This window comes from Mirounga leonina, unplaced genomic scaffold (genome assembly GCF_011800145.1).
Source record: "Mirounga leonina isolate KUSES-001 unplaced genomic scaffold, KU_Mleo_1.0 Mir_94, whole genome shotgun sequence".
Taxonomy (NCBI): Eukaryota; Metazoa; Chordata; class Mammalia; order Carnivora; family Phocidae; genus Mirounga; species Mirounga leonina.
Genome location: NW_023270855.1, coordinates 47,815,856 through 47,837,042, shown reverse-complemented (window position 1 = coordinate 47,837,042; position 21,187 = coordinate 47,815,856). Strand labels below are relative to the sequence as shown.

General features: G+C 43.8%; 1 protein-coding gene across 1 annotated transcript in view; it reads left to right on the top strand.

Annotated features, from left to right (window-relative positions):
• The window catches only part of LOC118005247 (cytochrome P450 4F3-like), a 24,246-nt gene extending 4,295 nt beyond the window's left edge, over positions 1-19,951 (top strand). The window contains 12 exon segments of the mRNA XM_034997082.1: positions 314-458; positions 2,133-2,186; positions 2,280-2,407; positions 3,822-3,943; positions 4,720-4,990; positions 5,332-5,398; positions 5,592-5,655; positions 5,657-5,719; positions 18,202-18,335; positions 18,417-18,481; positions 18,645-18,727; positions 19,136-19,951. Of these exon segments, the coding sequence (XP_034852973.1) occupies positions 314-458; positions 2,133-2,186; positions 2,280-2,407; positions 3,822-3,943; positions 4,720-4,990; positions 5,332-5,398; positions 5,592-5,655; positions 5,657-5,719; positions 18,202-18,335; positions 18,417-18,481; positions 18,645-18,727; positions 19,136-19,313 (1,374 nt within the window). The 3' untranslated portion in view covers positions 19,314-19,951.
• The last annotated feature ends 1,236 nt before the right edge of the window (positions 19,952-21,187 follow it).

Below are 21,187 nucleotides of genomic sequence, written 5' to 3'. Positions count from 1 at the left end.
CTAGCTAGCTAGCTAGCTAGCTAGCTATCATCGTCTAGCTATCTATCAACTACCTAAAGAAACAGATGAAGAGAGTGAGGGGACAGGGAGAGACTTATAGATAGATAGACACCTGAAAGACCAACAGACCAACAGAAGGAAGCTGACTTAGTGAGATATAGAAGTATAGACTAATAATGCGGGCAGAAGGGGGAAGTGGGGGAGGGGGTGTGGTGGGTGGAGGGTTGCAGTGGGCAGTTGTGAGCTTCTTGGTTCTCCTGTTTGACCTGGCCTCATCCCCCCACCCATCCTTTCCCGGCCCTGCCATCCACAGGTGAAGAGCAATGAGGAAGGCTTGCGGATGATAGAGGATCTGGGCCACCACTTCCATGATGTTCCCCTCTGGTGGATTGGGCCCTTCTACCCTGTACTGTGACTCGTCCACCCTACCTTTGTTGCTCCCCTGCTCCAGGCACCAGGTATCTCTCCCAGGAGCCCCAACCTAGCCACTCCCCTGCCCCTGCTCCCAGTCCTTCCCACTCCTGGACAGACCAGGTTGAGCAGGCAAATGGGCAATGTTGACGGAGACCTGCCATTAACCTGCTGGATGACTCTGGGCAGGTCCCTGGCTCTCTCTGGTTGCCAGTCCCTTTCAGTTTTGAGTGGTGGAAGTTCAACACTGTTGGTCTAAGTAAAGAAAGTGAATCTGTTGACTGAAAAATTGAAAGAATGTTGTCTTCAGGCATGGTTGACATGGTTGGATCCAGGTCTTAAAGAGTGCCATTGGGAATCTGTCTTCATCTTGTAGCTCTGTTCCTCTCTGACAGCTTCACTCTCATGCTGATAAAGATGAGTCCAAGAAACTCAGCTCCCATGGAAATGTGAGCTCATTCTCTGCAGACCCAGAAAAAGTTGCAGGATTCCTTTACATTGGCCTGGCCTGGGTCACAGGGACCAATTCTTCCTCTAGTCACTGAGACTTAATTGCTGAGGCTTAGGGTCATATGCTCAGCTCTGGAACAGAGGATGGGGTGGCATGGCCACTCTCCTAACTACTTGGATTGAGAGTGGAGGAGGAACAAGATGCTAGTTCCAGAAGGCGATGAATGCTGGGCAAGTAGATACCACAGATGTCCATCCACCAGCATCCCTGCTAGGTTGGCATTTCCTGGGTGAGGAAACCAAGGCTCAGGGGGCATAATAAGTTCTGAAGGCCACATAGTATGCTGAAGCTTCCCTCTTCTGTGTGTTCTTGGCTGCTCTAGCTGCCTCTGCTGGGAGGGACCCTAAGCTGGAAAGGGATTTGGGGTGTGAAGATGGCCAGAGTATTGTGGGGGAAGATCTACCAGACCTCAGGTTGGTCAACTGTGTCTGGTTGGCCCTGGGGGGCTGGTCTAGAGGCACAAGGGAGCAGTGGCAGCTCTTTGTGGTGGATGGGGCTCAGCATCTGAGGGTGGCAGCATCCTTTGGTCTCTTTAAGGGCATAGGAACCCCTTACCTAAGTACTTAATGGCCAGTATGGGGTGGAAGGGGATACTGAGGAAGGCTAAGTCACTCCTGGGCCATGTCTGGGACATTAATGGGACCTTTAAGTCCTGTTTGGGACCATCTGTAGGGCACACTGAGGTCGTGTCAGATTGTCTTTGGGTCCATGTCAGAGCATGTTGTGTCCTGTCAATGTGTGTTATGCATGTTGTTTCATGTCAGGACATGTCAGGACATAGCCCCAACACATGGTGTGGCCATGTCAACTGTTGCAGGAAATGTCAGGGGGCTCTGGGACAGATGAGGTGTCCTAGGTCCCTGTAAAGGCATTTTGTAGAGTGTTGATTTGTGTTCGGGTGTTTTGAATGTGTTGGACCAGGTAGGAGCCATGTCAAGGCATGCTGGAGTATGTTGTGCCATGTTAGGGTGCATCTAAGTACATCTAAGTGTGTCTGCAGGCTCTGCCTTTGCTCTGCTCTGTGCTGCAGCCTGGTCTGGTCCCCCTTCATCTACCCACTCCTCTCTGTTTTCTCTGCCCTTGTTCCCATTCCTGCTATGCTGGGCTTAAAGGGGGTATGCAGAACCCTGATTGGGATCCTCCACCTCCCAACAAAAAGGCCCTCCCCACCTCTTCTCCATGGCCCCTGATGGTCTATCTCTTGTGTCAGCCACCATCATACCCAAGGATATGTTTTTCTACAACCTCCTGAAGCCCTGGCTGGGTGAGTAACTGTGGGTGAAGGGGGTTGGGGACAACCTTGGGGTCTCCGGGGAAGGCACTGCCCTTGTCCATTCCTTGTGACTGCCTCTACTAGGGGATGGGCTCCTGCTGAGTGCTGGTGACAAGTGGAGCCACCACTGCTGCTTGCTGACACCTGCCTTCCATTTTGAAATCTTGAAACCCTATGTGAAGATTTTCAACAAAAGCGCAGGCATCATGCATGTGAGTTCCTTAAATCCAGGGTCCCAGCTGGAGCTTTGGGAAAAGGGGAGTAGCCTCAGACACATATGATCTGGAGTCCTGGTTTGGCTGGATGGCTTTAGGGCCATTCCTTTTCCCATTTAAGCCTCAGTTTCCCCATCTGTAAAATGGGAGGGGGATAAGCCCTTTTTAAAGGGTGATCAAGATGATGTAATGGAATCATGATCCTGGCACATAGTAGGTGCTCAGAAGGTTTTAGTTTCTAGTCTGCCTCACTGAAACTCTGTAAAATTCAAGACACTAATGATGAAGATTGTATAATAGCTCTTTCTGCATAGCATTCCACCTTAAAATTCACTGGTTTGAAAGAATGAGTGTTTGTTGTTGCTCCCAAGATGATGAGTCAGTAGAGTAGTTCTTATCCTGGCTGGAATCACTCACATGTCTGTGGTCATGGGTGGGTTTGGGAGACAGCTCTGCTCGTCCAAGCTCAGCTCTGTGGCACGTTTGGGGCACTGGTCGAGGATGGCTTTGGTGGAACAACTGGATTCCTGCATTTGTCCCTCATCCTCCAGTAGGCTAGCCTGAGCTTGATCACATGGTGGAGGCTCCAAGAGAAAGAAGAGAAACATGCAGTACCTCTTGAATCCTAATTTCAGAACAGGCAACTATGACCTCCACCTTCTTCTGTTGGCCAAACAAGTCCCACATCCAGCTCAAGAGCTGGAGAAAGAGGTTCTACCTCCTAATGGAAGACCTGCAAAACCTCATTGCAAAGGGTGAAGGTATAGGGAGGTACAAAGGAATGGGGACATTTTTGCATCAGTTATCTACCACTATGATAATGATGAAGATGAGGATGATAGCTAACAGTTATTCAGCACTTGCTGTATACCAGAAATAATGCACCAGTTCTATTGCATATGTTGTCTAATTTAATTTTCACAACCATATGAGGTAGAGATGATTATTATTGCCTCATTACAGGTGATGAAATTGAGGCTGAGAGAGGTTAGAGAGCTTGCCCATGTTCAGCTAGCAAGTGAGCTAATAAGTGGAGCTGGGATCCAACCTGATTTGTCTGACACCAAAGCAGGTCATCTTAACTCTTACTGAAGCTTTGACAGGTAGATCCCAATGAGCTTTGACAGGAGGAAGACAATGAGTTGACCAAGAGCACACAGAGTATAGGAGGTAGAGCCAGGATTTGAACTCAGGTCTCCTGACTCCTAACCATGGGGTCTTTTTTTTTTTAAATGGGTTCTTAATAGTAACAATTTCTACTCCCACCCAAGCCTGGTCCTTCCTGGAGATGGGTACCTGGGGTGGAGGATCAGGAGGCTGGGTCTGGGGGAGTCCATCTTGGTGGTTGGGGCTGAGGAGGAGCTCAGGGGAAGCAGATCCCAACCCCGGATTTGCCCCTTTCTCTGTCCAGGCCAAGTGGCAGTGCCTGGCCTTGGAAGGCAGCACCCATCTAGACATGTTTGAGCACATCAGCCTCATGACCCTGGACAGTCTGCAAAAATGTGTCTTCAGTTTTGACAGCAATTGCCAGGAGTGAGTCTCTGCCCTGGGCATGCGAACATGAGCCATAGACCCAAGGGAGTAGATGGGGAACGGAGGACTGGTCAGCACAATCAGAGGGGACTTCCTGGAGGAGATGGATCAGAGCTAGACATTGAAGGACAAGGAAGGGAAAGAGAAAGAGTGATTCTTTCAGGTAGGCAGAAATGTTTGATAAAGGCCAGGGGGCCACAATGAGCAAAGCATGTGCTGCAGTGAGGAGCCACCTTGGGAATGAGGTTGGAGGGCTTGGCAGGGGCTTTATCTTAAGGACATTCAAAATCCAGACAAAGGCATATGAACTTTATCCTGAGGTTTCCAGGGAGGCATGGAAGGTGTTTGAATAGATGAGGGTCATGGTCAAAGTTGTTTTTGGACATCTGACTCTAAAGAAGACCAGCTGTCATATAGACACAGAATTCAGGGAGACCATGGAGAGGAAAAGGCTTGAATTTGTTGGAGAAAATGGGGCAGATTTGGGAGAAACTAAGAAAGAATGGGCAGGGTCAGATATTGTGTAGGAAAGAGAGGAGACGAGCATGATGCCCAAGCTCTGCCCTGGGGTCTGGGACATGAGGCTATTCATAAAGGTGGGATGTAGAGGGAGAAGCATGCCTGGAGAACACTCTGTTGTGAATAAAGTCCAGGGGGGCTATGATGAGCAAAGCTTGTGCCACAGTGCTTCTGGGTTTCTGGTTGGAAGGTGCTCTTAGGGTTTCATGTGGGTTAAGAAGCTGTTTCTTAAGGTTCTCTCTGGCCTGGCCCTGCAGGAGTCCCAGTGAATATATTGCTGCCATCTTCGAGCTCAGTGCCCTTGTGGTGAAATGGCAGGAGCAGATCTTCCTGCACATGGACTTCCTGTACAATCTCACCCCCAATGGGTGGCGCTCCCGCAGGGCCTGCAACCTGGTGCACAACTTCACAGATGCTGTCATCCAGGAGCAGCGCCGTGCCCTCATTAGTGGGGGTTCCCATGACTTCCTCAAGGCCAAGGCTAAGGCCAAGACTTTGGACTTCATTGATGTGCTCCTGCTGGCCAAGGTGGGCTTCCCTGGGATCAGAATTCAAGAGATAGAATGGACCTTGACTTCAAATGTCACATGGAAGAACTTGGACTTGACCCACAGGGTACTGGGCAACCATGGGAGGTGCTTGAGGAAGGGAGAGATGGGTCAGGGATATGTTTTAGACATGACTCTGTAGAAGGCTGCCTGAAAGGGATAAATAAAAGGCTGAAGACCAGGGAGGAGACCTGTTGGGTGGGCTCTAGAGATGATGAGGGACAGATCCTGCTTTGTTGATGGAGCCTGAGGGACTGTTTCAGATTAGACTTAGACACCCTCAGAGCTGGTGTGATTCAGGAGGTCTTGCCCTTTCTCCAGGATGAAGATGGAAAACAATTGTCAGATGAGAACATCCGAGCTGAGGCTGATACCTTCATGTTTGAGGGTGAGCATCCCAGTGTGGGACTATGGGGGTGGGCAGGGGTATGTCCAATCCCAGGAACTTGGTAGGTAGGCCCTGGACCACCCCATCCCACCCCATGCTCCCCATCCACCCTTGAGGGCCTTAAGTAAAGGCGCTGTCCACCCTCTGGTGCTGAACAAGCCCAGAGATGCAAGCCTGTCTGGCTGCCTCTCAGGCCATGACACCACAGCCAGTGGCCTCTCCTGGGTCCTGTACAACCTTGCGAAGCACCCAGAATACCGAACGCTGTCGGCAGGAGGTGCAAGAGCTCCTGAGGGACCGTGAGCCTCAAGAGATTGAATGGTGAGTGCAGATCATCATGGTTTGTTCCTGAACCCCTCATTGGCTCTGCTCCCAAGCTGGGGAGAGGAAATAACTTTTTGTTAATTCTGTCATTATTGTTTCCTGGGAATAGGAGCAGAACCTAGAGGCAGGTTGGCAGACAGCCTGGAGAGCAGGGAAAGCTTGCAGGCTTATGCAACAGAAAGATCTGAGTTCCACATTTATTGCCCTGCTTACTTGCTATGTGACTTTAATAAAATCAGTTCCCTTTTCTGAATACCACTTTTCTCCTCTGTAAATGGGGGTGGGGCAGGGAATCTCTTCTACAGGGCTGCTTGGTGAACTGTGACAATGTGTTTAGAACAGATGCCATCCAGCATGTGTTCAGTAAATGAACTTCTCCCCACCCTTGCTTTTCTGTCTGAAGTTGCACGCTTTCCCCAAAGATCCTTACTCCCTTTAATTTTTGCTCTTATATCTAATTCCCACATAAAAATCTATTGCAGGGAGTCACAAGAGGTTTTTGGGGGTGAAAAATTACCCATCTCTTTGTTCAGTAAACGTGTCCACACTGCTTGCCCTCTCCCAACTCCACATCCAGTCCCATTCGAGTCTTACCTGGGCAAGGCTGGGGCAGTTAGGAAAGAAGGTGGGTGAGGCTGGGTAGTGAAGCAGCAAATATGAATTCACCACTCTGGTTTTGGGTAGTGGACAGTGCTCCAGGCCTTGGGGATACCTTGTGCAAAGGCCAGGATGGAGGCATGGAGGAGTGAGCCTGGCATGTTTGGGAGGAGGTAAAAGTTGGCTGGATCTTCATGAAATTTACAGTGTAAAGAATCAGAGGGGTCCCAGCGAAGCTAGAGCTGGTAATGGAAGTCCTTCTGCGAATGCTTTGGAAACCATATGAAGACCTTCTAAAGGTGTCAGTTCAAGTTCTCTGGGAAGCCAATATTGGATAAAAGATAAAAGTGGGCAGGGATGCTGCCAGGGAGTCTTACATTGGGCAGAAATGGTCAGGAAGTGGGGGCCCACCCTGCCCTATCATTGGCTGGGAGCTGCCTAAGAAAGCATGGGCTTGGCTTGAATGCTGCCACGGAGCCCAGGGACCCTATAAGTGGAAGCTGTCAGCCAACTGCACTCCTTGCAGCTGGATAGCAAGTTCTTCTTTGAAGAGAGATTCATGACTAACATAGGAGGGCAATGGGGAGCCATGGGAGATGTTTGTGCAGAGGAGAGAAAAGTCAGATATTCTTTTTTTTTTAAATTTTATTATGTTATGTGAATCATCATACATTATATCATTAGTTTTTGCTGTAGTGTTCCATGATTCATTGTTTGCATATAACACCCAGTGCTCCATGCAGAACGTGCCCTCTTTAATACCCATCACCAGGCTAACCCATCCCCCCAACCCCCTCCCCTCTAGAACGCTCAGTTTGTTTCTTAGAGTCCATAGTCTCTCATGGTTTGTCTCTCCCTCCAATCTCCCCCGCTTCATTTTTCCTTCCTACTATCTTCTTTTTTTAACATATAATGTATTATTTGTTTCAGAGGTACAGGCCTGTGATTCAACAGTCTTACACAATTCACAGTGCTCACCATAGCACATACCCTCCCCAATGTCTATCACCCAGCCACCCCATCCCTCCCACCCCCACCACTCCAGCAGCCCTCAGTTTGTTTCCTGAGATTAAGAATTCCTCATTTCAGTGAGATCATATGATACATGTCTTTCTCTGATTGACTTATTTCGCTCAGCATAACACCCTCCAGTTCCATCCACATCATTGCAAATGACAAGATCTCATTCCTTTTGATGGCTGCATGATATTCCATTGTATATATATACCACATCTTCTTTATCCATTCATCTGTCGATGGACATCTTGGCTTTCCACAGTTTGGCTATTGTGGACATTGCTGCTATAAACATTGGGGTGCATGTACCCCTTCGGATCCCTACATTTGTATCTTTGGGGTAAATACCCAGTAGTGCAATTGCTGGGTCGTAGGGTAGCTCTATTTTCAACTTTCTGAGGAACCTCCATACTGTTTTCCAGAGTGGCTGCACCAGTTTGCATTCCCACCAACAGTGCAGGAGGGTTCCCCTTTCTCTGCATCCCCGCCAACATCTGTCATTTTCTGACTTGTTAATTTTAGCCATTCTGACTGGTGTGAGGTGGTATCTCATTGAGGTTTTGATTTGGATTTCCCTGATGCTGAGTGATGTTGAGCACTTTTTCATGTGTCTGTTGGCCATTTAGGTGTCTTCTTTGGAAAAATGTCTGTTCATATCTTCTGCCCATTTCTTGATTGGATCATTTGTTCTTTGGGTGTTGAGTTTGAGAAGTTCTTTATAGATTTTGGATACTAGCCCTTTATCTGATATGTCATTTGCAAATATCTTCTCCCATTCTGTCGGTTGTCTTTTGGTTTTGTTGACTCTTTTGCTGTGCAAAACTTTTTATCTTGACGAAGTCCCAATAGTTCATTTTTGCCCTTGCTTCCCTTGCCTTTGGCAATGTTTCTAGGAAGAGGTTGCTGCGGCTGAGGTCGAAGAGGTTGCTGCCTGTGTTCTCCTCTAGGGTTTTGATGGACTCCTGTCTCACATTTAGGTCTTTCAACCATTTTGAGTCTATTTTTGTGTGTGGTGTAAGGAAATGGTCCAGTTTCATTCTTCTGCAGGTGGCTGTCCAATATTCCCAACACCATTTGTTGAAGAGACTTGTCTTTTTTCCATTGGACATTCTTTCCTCCTTTGTTGAAGATTAGTTGACCACAGAGTTGAGGGTCTATTTCTGGGCTCTCTATTCTGTTCCATTGAACAATGTGTCGGTTTTTGTGCCAGTACCATACTGTCTTGATGATTACAGCTTTGTAATAGAGCTTGAAGTCCTGACTTGTGATGCCACCAGCTTCACTTTTCTTTTTCAACATTCCTCTGGCTATTTGGGGTCTTTTCTGGTTCCATACAAATTTTAGGATTATTTGTTCCATTTCTTTGAAAAAAGTGGATGATATTTTGATAGGAATTGCATTAAATGTGTAGATTGCTCTAGGTAGCTTTGACATCTTCACAATATTTGTTCTTCTAATCCATGAGCATGGAACGTTTTTCCATTTCTTTGTGTCTTCCTCAATTTCTTTCATGAGTATTTTATAGTTTTCTGAGTACAGATCCTTTGCCTCTTTGGTTAGATTTATTCCTAGGTATCTTATGGTTTTGGGTGCAATTGTAAATGGGATCAACTCCTTAATTTCTCTTTCTTCTGTCTTGTTGTTGGTGTATAGGAATGCCACTGATTTCTGTGTATGGATTTTTTCTTTTTTTTTTTTTTAAAGATTTTATTTATTTGTATGACAGAGAGAGACACAGCGAGAGAGGGAACACAAGCAGGGATAGCGGGAGAGGGAGAAGCAGGCTTCCCGCTGAGCGGGGAGCCCAATGCGGGGCTCGATCCCAGGACCCTGGGATCATGACCTGAGCCGAAGGCAGACACTTAACGACTGAGCCACCCAGGTGCCCCTGTGTATTGATTTTATATCCTGCCACTTTACTGAATTCCTGTATGAGTTCTAGCAGTTTTGGGGTGGAGTCTTTTGGGGTTTCCACATAAAGTATCATATCATCTGTAAAGAGTGAGAATTTGACTTCTTCTTTGCTGATTCGGATGCTTTTTATTTCTTTTTGTTGACTGATTGCTGTGGCTAGGACTTCTAATACTATGTTGAATAGTAGTGGTGATGGTGCACATCCCTGCTGTGTTCCTGACCTTAGGGGGAAAGCTCTCAGTTTCTCCCCATTGAGAATGATATTTGCTGTGGGTTTTTCATAGATGGCTTTTATGATATTGAGGTACGTACCCTCTATCCTTATACTCTGAAGAGTTTTGATCAAGAAAGGATGCTGTACTTTGTCAAATGCTTTTTCTGCATCTATTGAGAGGATCATATGGTTCTTGTTCTTTCTTTTATTAATGTATTGTATCATATTGATTGATTTGCAGATGTTGAACCAACCTTGCAGCCCAGGAATAAATCCCACTTGGTCATGGTGAATAATCCTATTCACGTGTTGGATCCTATTGGCTAGTATTTTGGTGAGAATTTTTGCATCCATGTTCAACAGGGATATTGGTCTGCAGTTCTCCTTTTTGATAGGGTCTTTGGTTTTGGGATCAAGGTAATGGTGGCCTCATAAAACCAGTTTGGAAGTTTTCTTTCCATTTCTATTTTTTGGAACAGTTTCAGAAGAATAGGTATTAATTCTTCTTTAAATGTTGGTAGAATTCCCCTGGGAAGCCATCTGACCCTGGGCTCTTGTTTATTGGGAGATTTTTGATTACTGCTTCAATTTCCTTAGTGGTTATAGGCCTGTTCAGGTTTTCTATTTCTTCCTGGTTCAGCTTTGGTAGTTGATACATCTCTAGGAATGCATCCATTTCTTCTAGATTATCTAATTTGCTGGCATATAGTTGCTCATAATATGTTCTTATAATTGTTTGTATTTCTTTGGTGTTGTTTGTGATCTCTCCTCTTTCATTCATGATTTTATTTATTTGGGTCATTTCTCTTTTTTGACAAGTCTGGCCAGGGGTTTATCAATCTTTTTTTTTTTATTTTTTTTATTCTTATGTTAATCCCCATACATTACATCATTAGTTTTAGATGAAGTGTTCCATGATTCATTGTTTGTGCATAACACCCAGTGCTCCATGCAGAATGTGCCCTCCTCAATACCCACCACCAGGCTAACCCATCCTCCCACTCCCAGGGGTTTATCAATCTTATTAATTCTTTCAAAGAACCAGCTCCTAGTTTCTTTGATCTGTTCTACTGTTCTTTTGGTTTCGATTTCATTGATTTCTGCTCTGATCTTTATTATTTCTCTTCTCCTGCTGGGTTTAGGCTTTTTGCTGTTTTTTCTCTAGCTCCTTTGGGTGTATGGTTAGGTTGTGTATTTGAGACCTTTCCTGTTTCTTGAGAAAGGCTTGTATTGCTATATACTTTCCTCTTAGGACTGCCTTTGCTGCATCCCAAAGATTTTGAACAGTTGTGTTTTCATTTTCATTGGTTTCCATGAATTTTTTAAATTCTTCTTTAATTTCCTGGTTGACCCATTCATTCTTTAGTAGGATGCTCTTTAGCTTCCGTGTATTTGAGTTCTTTCTGACTTTCCTCTTATGATTGAGTTCTAGTTTCAAAGCATTGTGGTCCGAAAATACGCAGGGAATGATCCCAATCTTTTGGTACTAGTTGAGACCTGATTTGTGACCTAGGATGTGATCGATTCTGGAGAATGTTCCATGGGCACTAGAGAAGAATGTGTATTTTGTTGCTTTGGGATGGAATGTTCTGAATATGTCTGTGAAGTCCATTTGGTCCAGTGTGTCATTTAAAGTCTTTATTTCCTTGTTGATCTTTTGCTTAGATGATCTGTCCATTTCAGTGAGGGGGGCGTTAAAATCCCCCACTATTATTGTATTGTTGTCGATGTGTTTCTTTGCTTTTGTTATTAATTGCCTTATATAATTGGCTGCTCCCATGTTAGGGGCATAGATATTTACAGTTGTTAGATCTTCTTGTTGGGTAGACCCTTTAAGTATGATATAGTATCCTTCCTCATCTCTTTGGTTTAAAATCTAATTTGTCTGATATAAGGATTGCCACCCCAGCTTTCTTTTGGTGTCCATTAGCTTGGTAAATGGTTTTCCACCCCCTCACTTTCAATCTGAGGGTGTCTTTGGGTCTAAAATGAGTCTCTTGCAGACAGCATATTGACGGATCTTATTTTTTTATCCAATCTGATACCATGTGTCTTTTGATTGGGGCATTTAGCCCATTTACATTCAGGGTAGCTATTGAAAGATATGAATTTAGTGCCATTGTATTGCCTGTAAGGTGACTGTTACTGTATATTGTCTGTGTTCCTTTCTGGTCTATGTTGCTTTTAGGGTCTCTCTTTGCTTAGAGGACCCCTTTCAATATTTCTTGTAGGGCTGGTTTCGTGTTTGCAAATTCCTTTAGTTTTTGTTTGCCTGGAAGCTTTTTATCTCTCCTTCTATTTTCAGTGACAGCCTAGCTGGATATAGTATTCTTGGCTGCATATTTTTCTCATTTAGTGCTCTGAATATATCCTGCCAGTCCTTTCTGGCCTGCCAGGTCTCTGTGGATAGGTCTGTTGCTAATCTAATGTTTCTACCATTGTAGGTTACAGATCTCTTGTCCCGAGCTGCTTTCAGGATTTTCTCTTTGTCTCTGAGACTCGTAAGTTTTACTATTAGATGTTGGGGTGTTGACCTATTTTTATTGATTTTGAGAGGGGTTCTCTGTGCCTCCTGGATTTTGATGCCTGTTTCTTTCCCCAAATTAGGGAAGTTCTTTACTATAATTTGCTCCAGTATACCTTCTGTCCCTCTCTCTCTTTCTTCTTCTTCTGGGATCCCAATTATTCTAATATTGTTTCATCTTATGGTATCACTTATCTCTTGAATTCTGCCCTCGTGATCCAGTAGTTGTTTATCTCTCTTTTTCAGCTTCTTTATTTTCCATCATTTGGTCTTCTATATCACTAATTCTGTCTTCTGCCTCATTTATCCTAGCAGTTAGAGCCTCCATTAAAAAAAATTTTCTATTGTTATGTTAATCACCATACATTACCTCATTAGTTTTTGATGTAGTGTTCCATGATTCATTGTTTGTGCATAACACCCAGTGCTCCATGCAGAACGTGCCCTCTTTAATACCCATCACCAGGCTAACCCATCCTCCCACCCCCCTCCCCTCTAGAACCCTCAGTTTGTTTTTCAGAGTCCGTCATCTCTCATGGTTCGTCTCCCCCTCCGATTTTCCCCCCTTCATTCTTCCCCTCCTGCTATCTTCTTCTTCTTCTTCTTTTTTTTCTTAACATATATTGCATTATTTGTTTCAGAGGTATAGATCTATGATTCAACAGTCTTGCACAATTCACAGTGCTCACCGTAGCACATACCCTCCCCAATGTCTATCACCCAGTCACCCCATCCCTCCCACCTCCCCCCCCAACTCCAGCAACCCTCAGTTTGTTTTCTGAGATTAAGAATTCCTCATATCAGTGAGGTCATATGATACATGTCTTTCTCTGATTGACTTATTTCGCTCAGTATAACACCCTCCAGTTCCATCCACGTCTTTGAAATGGCAAGATCTCATTCCTTTTGAGGGCTAGAGCCTCCATTTTTTATTGCACCTCATTAATAGCCTTTTTGATTTCGACTTGGTTAGATTTTAGTTCTTTTATTTCTCCAGAAAGGGTTTCTCTAATATTTTCCATGCTTTTTTCAAGCCCAGCTAGTATCTTTAAAATCGTCATTTTGAACTCAAGTTCCGACATCTTACTAATGTCCGTATTGATTGGGTCCCTGGCAGATGGTACTGCCTCTTGTTCATTTTTTTGAGGTGATTTTTTCTGTCTTGTCATTTTGTCCAGAGGAGAATAGATGAATGAGAGAACAAAATGCTAACAGGGTAACAACGACCCAGGAAAATATACACTAAACAAATCAGAAGAGACCAGAGCTCCTCCCATTAGCACAGCATGGTGATTGAGGGGAAACTCCCAACTCCTGGCTTCTCCCTTCCAGAAAGTGGTTGCTTTTCTGTTCAGAAAGTTGCTGCTATTCTTTTCTTTGATCTCCTGTTGAATTCGTAGGTGTTCAGAATGGTTTGATCCCTATATGGCTGAATTCCTGGGACCAGATGAAATTTAGGTCTCCTACTCCTCCACCATCTTGCTCCTCCCCACTCAATTCAAATTCTGAAAAGTCAGATATTCTTATTAAAAATATCTGTAGCTACAGGGGCAAATTGGAGGTGATGAGCTGGAGCCTGGGGGCCAGGGAGCAGATTTGGAGCCAAGGGCTGAAGGATGCAGAGGAGATGTTGGACTGAACACTTTGGAGGTAGTGCCCTCAACTTCAAGGCTTTGCTCAGCAGAGCAGTTCTGTGAAGTGGAGAAGTGTTTTTGTGCTTCTCCCAGCTTCAAACAATTATACACTTGGTAAAAATTTCAACAGTATGAATTGGTTTGCAATGGATATAAGCCTTTGTCTTTTTTTCTTTCTCAGCTCTATTGAGATATAGTTGACATATAATACTGTGTAAGTTTAAGGTGTACAACACAAGGATTTGATATATATTGCAAGATGAGTAAAAGGTTAAACTCTTCTATTATTTCACATAAGCCTCTGTCTTATGCCAGCACCCCAATCCCATCCCCACCTTTGATAGTTTCCTGTGTCCTTCCAATGTTCAGTCTATGCCCACATGTATCTGTCCACCATCTCTTTGCTCATTCAGTTTTCTTTCTACAACTGAGAATATACATAGAACATTCAGGCATGCAGGTTGACAATATAATTTCCAGATCTTTTCATTTTTTTTTCAGGATACAAATTTTGAGAAATTAATTTGAATTACAAAATCAATAATGGGAAGAAGACTTTTTATTTTTTCTTGCACAAAATGAAACACTATGGAGAAGTTAGGTTCACCTTTGTTGCCCTCCCCCCAAGCCTCATCAATCCCCTATCTCCTGAGGGGTCTCTAGGGGCATCAATTTGTCATATGTCCTTTCAGACTTTTCTGAAATTCTTAGAGTTATATATTTATGTAATTATTATAGTTTAATAGAAATACATCCCCACACATTTAGTCACTTGTTTTTTTCACTCAATATTATGTCTTAGAGCTCCTTTCTGAGTGCGATATAGGATTGCATAAATTATTCATCTCACCCCTTTTTTGGGGACATTTATGAGAAGATTTGTAGTTATGATAGATATTGCTGAACTGCCTTTCAGCATCTCTGTACTGATTTACCTTGCAGCGTGTGTTAGGACTAGTGAGCCCTATTTCCTTCTTTTTGTTAGCTGTATAGTATTCCATCACATGGATGTACCATGATTTATCTAAACATTCCTGTCGATGGACATTTGTAGTTTGGGAGCTTTTGCTATAATAAACATGATGTAGTAAACATCCATGTACACTGATTTTTGCTCACATGTGTAGATGTCTCTCCAGAACAAATTTCTAGAAGTGGTGTTGCTGAATCAAAGACCATTTGAGTTTTCATAATTTAATTAGCTCTTGGCAAATCGACTCCTACAAACGGATTTTCAGAGTGCCAATTTCCTCGCATCCTCACTGACAGTGTATGTTATGAAACTTTACAACTTGTGCCAACCTGGTAAGTGAATATTATACTTTGTTATTCTAATGAACATCACTTTAAGTATGGGTAAAACTGAGCACTATTTTCACATGTTTATGAACCATGAATATTTCTTTTTCTGCAAAGCATCATTTTGCGTAATTTGTCCTTTTTACCTTGAGTTTTTTTGTTTTTTTTCTTACTGATTTATAAGGACTCTTTAAAGAGAATTAATTTCTTTTCTTTTTTGCAAAAATTCTTTCCCAGGATGTCTTTTGACTTTATTTTGGTTTTCATTCATTTCTTTGTAATCACATTTATTAGCTTTTTTTTTTTAAGATTTTATTTATTTATTTGACAGAGAGAGACACAGTGAGAGAGGGAACACAAGTAGGGGAGAGGGAAAAGCAGGCTTCCCACTGAGCAGGGAGCCCGATGCGGGACTCCATCCCAGGACGGTGGGATCATGACCTGAGCTGAAGGCAGACGCTTAACTGACTGAGCCACCCAGGCGTTCCTTATTGGCTTTTTTATAGCTTCTGTTTTGTTTTTTTTTTTTAATGCTTGGAAAAGCCCTTCACACTCTAATGCTAAACTTTAAAACTTGTTTGTTTTCTTCTAATGGATTTATTTGTTTATTTTTTTAAAGATTTTATTTATTTATTTGAGAGAGAGAGAATGAGAGACAGAGAGCATGAGAGGGGGGAGGGTCAGAGGGAGAAGCAGACTCCCTGCCGAGCGGGAGCCCGATGCGGGACTCGATCCCGGGACTCCAGGATCATGACCTGAGCCGAAGGCAGTCGCTTAACCAACTGAGCCACCCAGGCGCCCCTAATGGATTTATTTATTGAAAAATGTTATTGAACTTAAATTTTATTTAATATTTTTATTATTATTTCTTACATTTAATCTTTCTTCCATATTAAATCCATACTGGTATAAGTGCTGAAGTAGGAATCTATTTTTTTCTCCAAATGGCTAATTATTTCAACAGAATTTGATACATAGTTTGTATTTGTCTTAGGATTTTAAATAATAGCAGCTTTACAATAAACTAAATTTGTTCATATATTAGGGCTTATTTCTGGACTCCATTCTGTTCTATTTATATATTCATACATAAGCACTAAGCAGTCTTCATTATCATATTAAAAAACATTTTCATAATTGATAAAGTTGGTTCAATCTCATTACTTTGCATTTACATTTTTTCTTGCATTTTTATTTTTTTCATTTGAACACTATGATTGGATTGGGTAGTTTGAAAAATACTCTTGACAGTTTTAATCTGTTAGTTATTTGGGCATCAGGTGTCAAGGATGAAGTTAACCGTGGCCCTTTACTCATGACTAATTATCATCATTTTTTTTTTGTGCAATACTTACTTATTCCCATTCATTCCAATTCTCTACTTCCAGCACTCCACCAATATGATTCTAGAGCATTCAATCCTTTTATTTGCATAATTTGTTGTTTTGGGTAGATGTATTTTAAAATTCACAGGTATGTGTTATATCACAGATCTCCTGCTGGCTCTTACCTTTTTCAGAAACATAGCACTATGACTTTATTAGAAATCCCTGGTTCTGTTATATTTAGGTTATTGCTTTGAACTGTCATATAGAATTTCCCTCTACAATCCCTTAGAGCTGAATATCCAGGAGGCTTCCATCTCATTACTGCAATGAACATCTTGGTGTGCATGTCTTTATCTACCTATCTGAGAATTTCTCTGGGTTCTATGCCCAAGAGCCAGGTTGGTAGGTCGTAAAACACACATTGCCTTTCCTTGACCACACTGATGCCTTTTAGAGTGGTTGCTCATGTTCATACTGTCACCGTCAATGCATGAGGTCTCTCTACCCCATGCCTCAGCTACTTAATCTTCACCATCACCCATCTTGTTAATTCTCCCCTCAAATAGATGTGAGGTAATATCTCATTACTAGATAATTTCCATTTGTCTCATAACCGGCGACTTTGAGCTTCTCTTCATGTTTTAAATCTCTGAGTTTGAGCTCCCATGAATTCTTAGAACATGTCCTTTGTCTGCTTATCTCTTGAGTCCCTGTCATCTCTCTTGTTGATTTGCAGGAAGTCCTTGTATATTCAAGATATTGTTCTAGATCCATTTATGTATTGCAGATAATCTTCTGTAAATCTCTCATCTGAATGTTAATTTGGTCCAGGGTGTCTTTTGTTAAACAGAAATCCTTAATTCTGTGCATAGTTTTCCTTTTTTTTCCTTCTTTCTCTTCCATTTTATGTTTTGGGGGTTTTAAGAATTCCTTCCTACTCATAGGTCACAAAGATGTCTTCTATGTTATATCTTCTTTTAACTTTATGGTTTTACCTTTCAAGTATAAGAGAAGACTCCATCTTCATGTAGAGTGCATGATAATCCAGTACTTTTTATTTCCACATCATCAGTTGTCTGAACCATCCATTTCTGAGGGATTGTGGGGCCTCCTTTACCAGATGCTATGTTTTCAACTATTCATGTGCCTGTCTCTGAGCTCTCTATCCTGTCCCATGGGTCTGTTTTCCTGTTCTTGAAACAGTGCCATGCTGTTATTTTATTTATTTTATTTTAATATTACCATACTTTTATAATAGGTCTTAATATTTGGTAGATGAATTCTCTTTCTTCAATCTTTTATTTTTAAATTGACATAGCTCTTTTTTTCTTTATTATGTTATGTTAATCACCATACATTACATCATTAATTTTTGATGTAGTGTTCCATGATTCATTGTTTGTGTATAACATCCAGTGCTCTATGCAATACGTGCCCTCCTTAATACCTGACATAGCTCTTGAAGTTTATTTTTTTCAAATTGAGTAAGATTACTGAGTTCAAAACAACAACAACTAGATTTTTACTGAATTGCCTTGAATATATCAATTAACTTACAAAGAATCTACGCCTTTATAATATTAGGTCATCCCACCTTAGAGTGTGGGTCTTATTTGTTCAAATAACCTGTTAAGTCCAGTATATATTTTTTTCTTTTTCAACTAATTGTATACTTAAAAAACTTTCTTATGCAAATGTATTAACACTTTTAAGGATACCCTGTGAATGTTGTGCTTTGCTCAGAAATGCTTCTAAAAATACTAGGTTAAATTTCCTTCTAGTGACTTTTGTGATTTTGATTTTCTAATGCTTAAATTTTTGGCCCATCTGGAATTTATTTTGTTATAGAAGTGAGGGTCAGAGCAAGGTGGGGAGAGGGTCTCCAGGGGCAGCAGGAGGGCTGGGGGAGTCTTTGATTCGATCCTTGGATAATTGTTGGGGGGCTTCCTTAGGGACGACCTGGCCCAGCTGCCCTTCCTGACCATGTGCATCAAGGAGAGTCTGAGGCTGCACCCCTCGGTTACGGTCATTGCCCGCCGCTGTACCCAGGACGTCAGGCTCCCTGATGGCTGGGTCATCCCCAAAGGTGTCCACAGCATCAGGGGGAGGAGGGTGGTGGTCCTATCTGCTGAGACCTTATCCTGACTGTTTCTCTTCTCCCCCATAGGGAGCATCTGTGTCATCAGCATCTTTGGGATTCATCACAACCCGTCTATCTGGCCGGACCCTGAGGTGCTTCCCTCCTCTTCTCCACCCGGCGACCCGACCAGGGGGCGGGGTCTTGACCAGGGAAGTCAGACACTCCCCCTCCACTGTATCCACAGCTGTCTTTTCTAGCGTTGTCTGGGTATCTCGAGAAACCCCACCCAGCAGCCCTGCCTCTGTCTGACCCCAGGTATACAATCCCTTCCGCTTCGACCCAGAAATCCCCCAGAAGAGGTCTCCCCTGGCTTTTATTCCCTTCTCCGCGGGGCCCAGGTGAGCGCAGCGGGCATCCCAGGTGGGAATGTGGTGGTGAGGGCAGGGATCTGGGACTGAGAACCCAGACATGGCTGTGGAGGCAGGAAAGGGGGGAAATTGAGGATGGCTCTCCTTCTCTCCCCTCTTCCAGAGGTTAGAGGTAACGGTCTGGGGAGTGGAGGTTGGGTGGGTCTAACAAGAGCTCCTCGGTGTGGGCAGAGCCCCTTCCCCCTGTCTGCTGGCCTGAGTTCAGGGCTGGGGTCTGGGCCAAGCTCAGGGGATAGGCAAGCCCACATGGGGGTCCCAGGCATGGGTTAGCCCACTTCTGGATCCCTGCAGGCAGGGCTGGGGGTCCCGGGCCAAGTTCTGGGCGCGATGGGACCTGCTGGGTCCCTGGCGAGTCAGAGCCGTCACTTCCGCCCACAGGAACTGCATTGGGCAGACGTTCGCCATGACCGAGATGAAGGTGGTCCTGGTGCTCACGCTGCTGCGCTTCGGGTTCCTGCCAGAGGAGGAGGAGCCGCGCAGGAAGCTGGAGCTCATCCTGCGCGCAGAGGGTGGACTTTGGCAGCGCGTGGAGCCACTGAGCGCGGGCTCCCGGTGACCTTGCGAGCTGCTGGCTTGGGATCCACCCAGAACCTACACGCCTCGCTTTGTGGATTCCCAGGAATGAAACTTTGCAGTCTCCTCTGCCAGAGCCTCATCGAGAGCCAGCAGGGGTGGGCGAGGCGGGGTGGAGAGGAGGCCCAAGACCCTGAGAGCCTTTCCAGATGACCACAGGCCCCCCATGTTGATTGCTGGTTCTACCAGAGCCCGATCAAGGAGTTTATCCTGTAGGCAATAGGGAGCCTTGGGAGGTATTTGAGCGAGAGAGGGACCAGGGTTAAGGACTGACTTAAGGGCATGTTTGAGGCTCTGGGTCACAGAGGAGAACCCGTAGTAGCACTACGCTCTGATCAGCCTGACCTCTGTTCCTATCTAATATACCCAAACTTCTCTTACCTCAGGATCCTTCACTATGTCTATAGTTACTATGTTTACTTCAACAAAGCAAATATACTTTATCCTGTATGATCATTGCAGTCACTGTATCTGTTATATAGTCTGTTGTTTTTGCTGGTTTTCACTGGCAGGGTCGTCGTTCTTGTGTGCCTGGTTATCTTTGCCTGACTACTGGTTATCATATTTGAAATAAGATTTGTAGAATTTGAAGAGGGTAGCTTTCTCTAAGGAGGAGGTCTTGGAGCCTTGCTGATGGAAGATTATGTTAAATGAAGTTCAAGACTTGTGGTGGCCAAGATCAGGAAGGCAGTTTAAATTTTAGTTGAGATCACACTTATAGGCTCCTCCACTCCTCTCACTCTGAGGGGTGTAGCTTTTTGAGGTCTCCACTTATGTAAGGAGGGTCTTCTCACAATTTCTCTTTCTCGTATCACTATAGGCCTTGATTTTTCTCCCCTGACCATGAAGCCATCAAAACAGCTTCACATTTTCCTGACTTGAGAAATGCCTCCAGGGCAAATGTGTAATTCATGTTCATTTAGCTCTAGGCTTCTAGTTTCATTTGAGTGGTGTCTTCGTAATTCTTTACTATCTTTTCTGGTCATGTATTCATTTAAGAAATTGGAAAAGTATCCAGCTGTGAGAGTTGTTTTTTAAAAATTGAAAGTTTAATCCAAGTAACCTAGCTTGCCATTAGTGGGAACAGGAAGTCTCAGTTGGAATTTTAATGGTCACGATCCAGTTATTACTCCACTCTTGAATGTATTGAGGATGAAAATTGCCTTTAAGTGTAGACATTCCTGGACCACAAAAAAGTTCACATCAGGGCTTGAGGGAGAGGACAGCACATCACGCAGAGACCCTGGAACCTGGGCTAAATGGAGGGAGCTGGTGCACTTTGAGGTTGACTCCCCTGGGGGTGTTTCTTGTATAGGAAGAGGAGTACACATTGGATGCTTTGGTAGTCAACAGGATGGATGGTGTCAGAGACTGCTGTGTATCCTGACGTTCCTTTTTGCCTTCCTGTAATCCTTAGGTTTTGTTAGGTGCATGGCAGGCTGAAATACAGATAGTATTTGAAAACTTTTCTTGAAACTAGATTCGCTGAATGAGTATGCCCTGTCCCATGTGGAAAAGTTAAAGAGTACCTGGTAATTCTGGAAACTCTCCTGGAGAGAAAGCTGGACATTCTCTGTCGAGTTTCCCCTTTCTTCTTTTCTGTTTCTTGGGGTGGTGTGGGTAGCTGGAGCTCTCTCTTGGCTTAAGAGGACAAGACCACTCTTTAGGAAAGGTGGGGCAGATAACTAAATGCAGTGAGGGTCCGATGACCCTGATCCAGCGCACCTTGGAGTTGTATTACCAAGATCACAATCCCAGTCTGCTATTTCCTAGCTGTGTGGGTTTGGGAAAATTGTTGATCTCTCTGAGCCTCCGTCCCGTTACCATACAGTAATAGCCACCTTATTACACTGATGG